Below are 10,327 nucleotides of genomic sequence, written 5' to 3' on the forward strand. Positions count from 1 at the left end.
TGTATCCTTGAGTAGAACAGATAGGGAGGGATGCTAGAATAAACTAGTTTTGTGAAAACAAGAGTTGCAAACTAAGCCAAAAGACAAACTGAGTATGCGCAAAGACCAAGTTCAACCAGCGGACATGGTGAGGAAGACTATTGACGACCACCAGAGGACCCTGGAAGACCACCGATGGACATGGATGCACATGTGTCAAGGACATTTACATATATTAATGAGTTCCAGGTGATAATGTGAATATGTTAATAGTTTCTGGGAAATGTAATGTGTATTCTGATTGCTTATAACCTTTGTAGTTGAGCAACTCAGCACACACACTAGGTGGAGTGATCCCTTGTGCGCCCAGCGCTGCAATAAAGAATGCCTGCTTTCTAACACTCCCAAATTGAGTCTTAGAGTCCTTAATTGCCAGCTTACAGTAACACCTCATCTCGCCTCATTAGGCTGCAAAGTAATTGCATGCTGGCCAAAAGCATATCCTTACGGTACACCTTGGGAAAGAAATCTTTTCTGCACGTGCTTAGAGCTTTCCAGCCGGGGAACACATCCGTCTACATTCCTTGGTTCCTAATGGAATCGCCTCACCTTTCCTTTTGGGGGTAGGGGGAAATGAGTACTTTAGGTGGACATGCTGATAAAACATAAGCCATCCCGGTTTATACAGCATCACAAGCACACGTTTAACGCTTCCTTCCGCGGGCTCCCCACGCGGGGTCCGTCGCCCCGCCAAATCCCCGTCTGCCGGGTGCACCCACAGGCAAAGGCCGGGGCGGAAGCGGCCCGGCGCGGCGCGGAGGCGGGGCGGAGCGGAGCGGAGCGGGCGGCCATGGCGGCGGGCGGCGTGGAGGAGCAGCGGCGGCGGCTGGGCCGGCTCTCGGCGCTCTCGGTGTACCGCCGGGCGGCGGGGGCCGGGCGGCTGGAGCGGCGCCGCCGCGGGACGCCGCTGCCGGCGGGAGGCAAGCGGGCCAAGGCGCGGCCGAGGCGCGGCGGGGCGGCAAGCGGCGGCCGGCAGCCGGAGGCCCCGCCGCCGATCGCCGCCCCCCCCGGCCGCGTGGAGCGGGCCGAGGCGCGGCCGAGGGGCGGCGGGGCGGGAGGCGGGGAGGCCCCCCGGCCGCCGATCGCCGCCGGTATCCCCGAAGCGAAGCGGCAGGGCGGCCCCGAGGCGCGGTCGAGGGGCGGCGGAACGGGAGGCGGGAAGGCCCCCCCGCCGCCGATCGCCGCCGGTATCCCCGAAGCGAAGCGGCAGGGCGGCCCCGCGGCGGGCCCGGGCGGCCCGCGGCCGGCGGGAGAGGACGGCGGCGTGGTGGGGCTGCTGCGGCGGCTGGGGCGGCTGGAGGACAGCCGGCAGCGGGGGGCCGAGCTCTTCCGATGGCTGGTGTCGCCGGTGTCACCGGGGGAGTTCCTGGGGCGGCACTGGGAGCGGGCGCCGCTGCTGCTGCGGCGGGGCGACCCCGGCTACTACGCGGGGCTCTTCTCCACCGCCGACTTCGACGCCGTCCTGCGAGGCGGCCAGGTGGACTTCGGGACCCACCTGGACGTGACCAGCTACGCCGAGGGGGTGCGGGAGACCCACAACCCGTCCGGCCGGGCCCTGCCCGCCGTCGTCTGGGACTTCTATCAGAACGGCTGCTCCCTGCGGCTCCTCAGCCCCCAGACCTTCTCCCCCACCGTCTGGCACTTCCTCTCCATCCTGCAGGAGCACTTCGGCAGCATGGCGGGGGCCAACACGTACCTCACACCACCAGGGACACAGGGCTTTGCCCCCCACTACGATGACATCGAGGCCTTCGTGCTGCAGCTGGAGGGGAAGAAGCACTGGCGGGTCTACAGCCCCCGGACGGGCGCCGAGGTGCTGCCCCAGTTCTCCAGCGCAAACCTCACGCAGGCTGAGCTCGGGGAGCCCATGCTGGAGACAGTGCTGGAGGCCGGGGACCTGCTGTACTTCCCCCGTGGCTTTATCCACCAGGGCGACTGTCTCCCTGACGCGCACTCGCTCCACATCACAGTGTCTTCCTACCAGAGGAACTCCTGGGGGGACCTCCTGGAGAAGCTCCTCCCAGCTGCCCTGCAGATGGCCCTGGAGGAGGACGTGGAGTACCGGCAAGGGCTTCCCATGGACTACCTGGGGTACATGGGGGTCGCCAACTCGGACACAGCCGACGCTCGCCGAACGGCCTTTATGGAGAAGGTGCAGAGCCTGATAAAGAAACTCATTCGCTATGCACCCATTGATGCTGCCGTGGATCAGAGAGCCAAGTCGTTTCTTCATGACTGTCTCCCCCCGGTGCTCACACAAAGTGAAAAGGCACAGAGTGTGTATGGTTTCCCAGCCCGGTGGCAAGATGGAGGCCCCCGCGATGTCGATATACTGATAACAAAAGACACAGAAGTACGTCTCCTCCGCCATGGCATTGTAAGATTGTGTAATGAAGAAGCAGGTGTGATGCTGTATTACACGACAGAAAACTCAAGAGTATACCACAAGGAAGAACCCAAGTTCCTTGAGATAGATCCTGAGTATACAGACAGTATCGAATTTCTCCTGTCTTCCTATCCAAATCACGTCAGTGTGGATAGCCTTCCATGTGAAACTTTGGAGGACAAGATTTCTCTAGCCACGCTCCTGTTTGAGAAGGGCATTCTGACTACGAAGAAGCCCCTGCTGCAAGTGCAGCTCTAGTTTTTTAACAAAATAAACATACATTTGTCTAGAAAGCGTTCTGTCTTTTCTCATCTCACCTGCTAGGTGTGAATCAGCAGTCTGGATCACAGTATCTCATCTGGGGGCAGAAGAGCTTTGGCGTGGTAGAGAAATCAAACGTTCTGGTTAAAATGTGTATCTGCTCTAAGAGTGATTTTTGCATGGCTGAGTGACTAGAGAAGGAAAGTGCTTCATTTTTTATTGTCACCTTTCACCAGCCATATTACTACACCCTAGGTAACTTCAGGAAGCTGGTGACCTTTCTTGCAGTCTGTAAATCATCTGTATGCTTACACAGTGTTTTAAAGCAGCCTGCCCTGCTGTGGGAATTACTCTCATTACTCACAGGCAAATTTGTTGATGGTCACCATTCTGCGTGCCTGCGCTGTGCCGCACTGCACATCCAGCATGGCGTTCAGGCCTGTGCTGTGCTGCACAGATACCTTGGCCCCAGGAAAAACCTAGGCCAACTCATCCTAAAAGTGGAGCCGCAGGCAGCTCCCACTCAGTGCCAGCGATTACACCACTTGAGTGCCCCTGCCCTTGTGGAACAGTTGCAGCGAGATGTTCTCATGCAAATGAGCTGCTGCATTTGAGATGCTTCAGGCTCGGGCTCTTCTTTTTCAGTCAGATAATTGCATGCTGTCTTAGTGATAGAATAACCTCCCCCACTGCAGCAGCCCACAGCAAGGAAATTATTGGTCCTTTCAAGGCAAATGGGGCCCCCTCTAATACGGGGGTTTTCATGCTGGATGCCAAAAGTTTCATATCGGCACCTAACAAGTTACATGAATTTACTGACAAGCCTCAGGCATACTTTTCCACAATGCTGTTTTTTCATTGCAGTCAGCAGGTGAGGGACATTCTGTCTTTAAAGCCTGAAGCCATACCCATAAGGAGCAGGCTGCATTACCCTGTGCTCCTCTGAGCTGCTGGGTCATCAGGGTCTTGTGAGATGACACCCCTGCACTTTAATGGTTTAGAATTTACGTGTACACTATCATCTCCTTCGAAGTCCCGTACTTGCTACAATCAGTGCACCAGCCTTTCCCCTCTCTTTTGCCCATATGCTTTTGCTAAATCTTGAAACTTGGGCTGTGTAAAATAGCACACCAGGAGAGCGTGCTGAGGTGCCCCTGGGGCTGCCTTTGCTTTGTGAATCACAAGTGGCTGGGCAGAAATGCTGTTGCCACACTCATCCTCTGACACCTCTTGTCTGCTCATCCTCACCAGAGGATCAGCAGTCCTTGTCCCACCATTCATCCCCCCTGGCAAATAGCTCGTCCCTCTGCAGTGCCCTTCCTGGGCTGCTCCGTGTGCCCTGCCGTGCCCCACAGGCATCTGCACCATGGCGGCCTGCGCCGTGGGCACTTGCCAGCACAGGTGGCCACACCACGGACACTTGCACCACGGGCAGCTGGATAGCAGGCGCCCGCGCTGCAGCTTGCTGCCCAGGGGCTGTGGGGCAGAGCTGCCCCGGTAGCTCATGCGTTGGCTGTAAGCACTCCCACGTCCATTTCAATCGCACTAGTAACAACCAAAGACAGCAAAAATTCTCCTTAGCTTTTCCTTTTCCTGGCACCTGTTTTCTTAGATAGCATAATACTTCAGCTGGGGCGGGGCATTCTGATAATTCCTCCTCAGTTTCTAAATCCACTGGGGAAACACTTTGCAAATAACCCTCACAGATTTGTGCAGGGCCAGCCAGGCACAGAGTTTCTCTTTTCTTCTTTGTTCTTTCTCCAGAGAGGCATTTCTCACTGAGACCTACCGACTGTGCCAATATTTTTGCACTAGGAGGTGCTGGTCTGTTATGATCCCAGTAAGAAAGGCACTCACATTCTGTAAGGTACCATTAAACATGCTATTTATTAGATCTAACACTCTAGGAAGAAAATAGCATAGATGATAGTCTTACATCCCTTCAGATGCCGGGAACCCCGAGCAGTGTAGGATGTAACACTCACAGGCAGCATGCCATGCAGAAATAGTCCATAGCAGACATTCTCCCCTTTTGGTCTTTCAAGGTATTCTAAGATTTTTGTATATGGAAATACCTCTGTTTACCATGTCTACAGTCAAACAGGAACAATATGCGCATGAGAATGTCTTGCTGCACTGCCGGATAAAGGCCAGGTCACGCAGGTGGCGTAATGGCAGGAACTGAGCAGGAGCTGCCTGCGGGCTCCGCTTTTAGGAAGAGCTGTCTGGGTTCTCCCGGCGGCCAGGGGGTCTGCGCAACACAGCACAGGCCCAAAGGCCACGCTGGATGTGCAGCGCGGCAGTGCGCAGGCCCTGGGTTAACTCTGGTGGGGGTCACTAACTGTTCCATGTACAACAGTCTTCCCTTCAGGATCGCTACGCTGACTTCCACTGAGACAAATGGTGAGATGCCTAAACGTGCTGCAGCATTTCAGACCTAGCAACAAGCTGATCTCACAGTTTCGGAATAAGAAAGTAATCTATCTGCTTCATGCTTTGTTCCCTATATAAAAATAGGACCACATTTTCCATGCATGTTTGAATTCATAATAATTAAATATGGAATGCATAATAAAATAATAATAATAACAACAACAACAATAATAATAATATAATTCTATGAATACACTTGCAATAGCAATATTTCATCCTTCTCTAATGTCCTCCAGCACTGAAGATCTCCATATTTCTTAAATATCAATACTTTTCAACTTGCAACCCAAGGCAAGGTAAAAAACTATGATTACCTTTATTTTACAGACAATGGCTAGCAAGGAAAATTCTATGTACCTTGCCCAAAAGCAAAATTTACAAAAGAAAGCCATTTGCATTAAGTTAATAGCACAGATGTTGCTTTCATGGTCTCTCACTTTCTAGTATGTATGCAATCAAGTACAAAGAGGTGAGCCAACATTAAGTTCACCCAATTCCCTTGATTTCTGAGGTGTCTTAAATTACAGTGTTTATTTGGATCATATATATCCTATGGCTTTTTATAATATTGGATCCAAAGGTACCATTTTTGGGTACTGATGATTTTTTAGCGCAATGGTGCTGATAAAACAGGCAATTGCTTGATTTCATAATGTTTCATAGCAGTTAGAATTTCCCATACCCACACACGGGTCAGCAGCCTCCAAGCAGGGGCTGCTCCCATCGAGGAGAAGGAGGGGGGGCTGGTGACCAGCTCGTATTTCTCCACTGCGGCAGATGGACAAGCTACGATAGCCTTGAGCCTACTGATAACATGTATGCATGTGAGAGCCCTCCTTAAACCTTCTGATGTCACACCTTATCACTGGGGATCTGGCATTGGAGAGGAAAACATGTCCAGACAACCAACTGGCTTCTCTATACTTCTTACATATGGAAGATCTCCCTGGGATATATTCACCAGGAAAATGGAGGAGACTTTCACCAATCCCTAACTGCCCTTTGTTTTTCGTTTCCCTGCACAAGAGATGGCATCTCCATGCGACCTAAAGCGGTTCAGTCAGAAATGGGCTTCCAAAATGACCTCATGGGGGTGAAGTGGTTTGCAGAAGGCGAGTGGAACTGTGAAGCTGTCATGCCCACGGCAGGAAGTGCACCTTGCAAATTCACCTGGAATTCCAGCTGGAAAGTTCTCATCCAAAGGCTAGCTAAAACTATTCCCAGGCCTTACTGTCAATGTCCCTCCACTGGAAGGAAATGGGAAAAGCGCAAGAATACACTTGTATTACAACCTATCTATGGGTGAGACAGCTCTGCTCCTCTGAGTGATTGTACACTACCTGCCACAGGGCGCTTCCTCTGTGCAGTTTTCCTCTCATCACATCTTGGACCTCACCCCTCATGATAACCACACACAGCAATATGGTCAATGGCCTGAGGATGGCTGCCAGAAGGAAAGGGATGGCTGAATACATTAGAATCAGTCCTTGATCAAACACTCAGTCTGTCAGAATCCTAGGTGTACCCTTAGTACCCCAAGTGCTAAGTACCAGTACTTAGATGCCCTAGTAAGATTCTCCTCCACTAGGAAGAATCCTATTCACTTACTAGGAATTCATGCTATTCACCACACGTAGGTGATCTCCAGTATATTGTTTTCAGCACATGAACTTTTGTTGCCAATTCCCCACACATATGAATTCAGGGAAAGGGGCAACCTTTTCCAAAGGAAGCCTGCATTTTCACCAAGTTTGGGAGAGAAGCCATGGTACGGGGCTGAAGCTGCTGCTTTGTGTTTGTATTGCAAAATTTATATGAGAGATCAGAAGCGATAAAAGAGAATCAGTAGCAAATGAAACTCCTAGGCCCTTCCCTATTTTGTAATCCATGCTCCCACAGCCAAAACCTGTGGGCCTGCCCTAGCGCGGGTAAGGCCCTCTTTCTGGGTGTGGGCAAGAAGAGCAGGTGGCAGAGCCAGAGGGAGGAAGGGACAGGAGCCTTGGGGCAGCATGCCTGGAGCTAATGCGGCAGAAACCCTGGTGGCTGCCATCACCCCTATGTACTTTGTGCAGTCTCTCAGTGTACCTTCAGCGGTAGTCCAGCTAAGAAGTTGTGCTGGCGCTTGCCGCAGGTGGTGTTCAGTTCAGCATTAGTTGACTGGCTGAGTCTTGAGCACAGCCTTTGAAGTACCGGGGAGACCTCTCTTCTTGACAGGCACTTCCTCTTTCTTCATCACTGAGCAGGCAGATCATTTCTGCAAAGGCAAGTGTTTTGTTAATCAAACCAGAAAAATGTTTGCAATCTCAAAGAAAGTAAATGCTAGACATATTTTTCTCCCCTTTCCACTCAACACCAGGAGCAAGGAGTCCATTTTGAACCAGCTGGCCATCTAAGATGGGGGACGAGGCAGTGTGAGGCTCGTTCAGAAGACCAGGATGATGCCTGGCAAGAGATCTAGGCTTTTTTCTACCCCACCAGCAAGCACACCGAGGTCTGAAGGAACCTGAGTTGAAGGGGGCTTTTTCATTTATTGCATTAATATTGTTCACACCTGCACCAGTATAGCCCCAATAACAGGGCTTGATATACCTACAGCTGCGAGCAGAATTGGATTCACATTTTCTATAATTTTCCTGATTTTTTTTTGACCAGGCATTGAGGAAAGGGATAGCATTTGAATTGATCTTAATTGAACAGATCATATGCAACATGCTAATTTATCTTGCTGGTGGCCTGTGAACTTTAAATAAATTTCTGTACTCTCCATATAACTGTGGTCTCCCCATCTTCAGCCCATACTTTAAAGCAACTTTCACCATATGCATCTTTTGCTGGAGAGATTTCACCACATTTATACTTCTGGCCCAAATACGGTCCAGTCATCCGAGAAGCTGTTCTGCAATCTTCTCTAAAAGGATGTACGCCTGCTCCTTTGTGTTTGGGTTGCAAAATTTATGTAAGAGATCAGAACTGATAAAAGAGAATTAGCAAATGAAACTCCCAGGCCCTTCCCTACACGAGATATTTTGTAATGCATGCTCCCGACCGGCACAGCCAAAACCTGTGGGCCTGCCCTAGCGCGCATAAGGCCCTCTGTCTGGGTGTGGGCACGAAGAGCAGGCGGCAGAGCCAGAGGGAGGGAGGGATGGGAGCCTTGAGGCAACCTGTGGCCACACCAGCTGCCATCATTTGGCGAGAAGTGCAAGAATTTTTTCCGTCACTGGCCAGGGCCTTGCTGGGCCAGGGCAGCTGCCAGCCCTCCTGCTCTCTTGGCCGGAGGGGTGAGCAGGAGCTGGACCAGGCATGGGGACCATGCCACACGCACACACAGTGCCCTGTGCCCAGTCCCGTTACCTTGTGCCCTGTGCTGGGCTATGGCAGACCAAATGCAAAAAGTCGTTTTCAGGACCAAATTGATGTTCCTGAATAGGGAACTAACTGGGACAGCTGATTTCACATGCTCAGCTTCCCACTCGGCAGCAAGGCCAGGCCTCCCTCCCCTGCCTCACCCCCACCGCTCCCCACAGCCCGTCTGGCCAGCTCCAGCCACAGTCAGCCTCTTGTTTACAGTTTTGCTCAGAGGTTTTTTTTCTCCACTATAATTTCACCACATTGGAGTTGTCCTGCACTGAGGTGTCCCACTCATGATGGTCAGTTTCTGGTAGTACTGCCTGCACTGTCATCTCTACACTTTCTGTTTCAGATGATGCTGGGTTTATACCGACTGCTGCTCCATGGTTCTTAAACACAAACCAACTCTTGAAGTTTGTTACCGAAGTTCTTGAAGACCATGCTGTTTTAATATCAAACAATTTTGTCTTCTTAGACTTGTGGAGGACAGTGGGATTGTACGTCCTTATGCTTCTTCTGCTGTGTAACTGGATTCTTTTTCCATTTCTTGTATTTAACGCCTTTGTATCATGGTCTGGCTTCTGCAGGGGCTACTTTTAGAACAATGGCTGTTAGTTTAACCTTATGTTCTAGCTCAAAGCCTGATACTCCTTCTTTTACTGTACTGAGGACATGCTCTGTAGGGACGAACAATGTGATTACCAATGCATGTATCAAGGCTTTTCAGCAAAGGAGAAGAAGGATTGGAAATCCTACACTTGCAGAGGGCAGCACATCTCGCGTTCATATTCCGGCTGTAAAGTCTGCTAACTGATGGATGTTCATCCTTTCTCTTGTTTTAGCAGCAGAAATAATGATCTGGGCATGCATAGTCTATCCCTAAACTGCTCCTAAAAGTTGCATAACAGTAGAGTGAAACTTAAAGCAAATCCCAAGCATCTGAGACAAACTTTTTAGAGGTTTCAGTTTAACTCTCCCTGTGGCTCCTCTTCTCTCTTCCAAGGCAAATTACAAGAGGTTCCTTCAGACACCTGCTAGGAATTAAAATGGGCCAAGTGGTGGCAAAGGGCTGGTCTGGGAGCAGGAAGAGGAAACTGAGGGAAGTCACCACACAGGTCATCTCTGCCAATGCACCTTAAACAAGATGCTAAAACAATTGTCAATTATTAGCACTAAGATAGATTTGCATCTTACTCAGGTGGTATTTGTCTTTCTGCTGCTCAGTATCTTGCCAGTTAATTTGCAGTCATTTAGCAGCTCACAGCTAAATGACTGGTCATGTCCTTTCCCCAGAAGATGCTCCTTTGCAGTTCCTGTTGTGTACCTCATTTGATGTGTTCTAAAGCAGAGAAATGTTGAAATACATCATTTCAGGCAATACAGGTCTTTGTCTTGTCTGCTCCAGGAGAACACCCCTTGCCAGGGATCATCGACATACACGGACTCAGAGGAGGTCTCTTTGAGCACAGAGCCAGCCTCCTGGCCAATCATGGCTTTGCCACACTGGCCCTGGCTTATTATCAATATGAGGATCTGCCCCAGCAGCCAACTGAACTCCACCTGGAATATTTTGAAGAGGCGGTGAACTATATGCTGCAGCACCCACAGGTAGGAGCACCCTCCATGTCCCCTGGGCTCCGGGGAGCACTTCTCCAAAGTGCCTGTCACTTTGCCTGAGTTATCTCTGGAGGAACCTGCCGAAATGCTCACCTGGCATGGCTGGCATCTGCCAGGAGTTTGGGTGTCTGAGTTCTAGGAAAGAGGTAGGGTCAAGCAGATATGCACTGGAAGGGCAGAAGATGGGTACCATTCAGGTATCGTCACCTGGAGTGACAGAAATGGTGTCTGAGACATAAT

The 10,327-nt window shown here is 51.0% G+C and overlaps 1 protein-coding gene across 1 annotated transcript; it reads left to right on the plus strand.

The window, feature by feature from the left end:
- The first annotated feature begins 825 nt into the window (after positions 1-825).
- RIOX1 (ribosomal oxygenase 1) lies at positions 826-2,706 on the plus strand. Its single transcript, XM_063332291.1, has one exon. The coding sequence runs from the start codon at positions 830-832 to the stop codon at positions 2,681-2,683; it is 1,854 nt and encodes a 617-aa protein (XP_063188361.1). The 5' UTR covers positions 826-829; the 3' UTR covers positions 2,684-2,706.
- The last annotated feature ends 7,621 nt before the right edge of the window (positions 2,707-10,327 follow it).

The sequence above is a fragment of the Chroicocephalus ridibundus genome, chromosome 4 (assembly GCF_963924245.1).
Source record: "Chroicocephalus ridibundus chromosome 4, bChrRid1.1, whole genome shotgun sequence".
Taxonomy (NCBI): domain Eukaryota; kingdom Metazoa; phylum Chordata; class Aves; order Charadriiformes; family Laridae; genus Chroicocephalus; species Chroicocephalus ridibundus.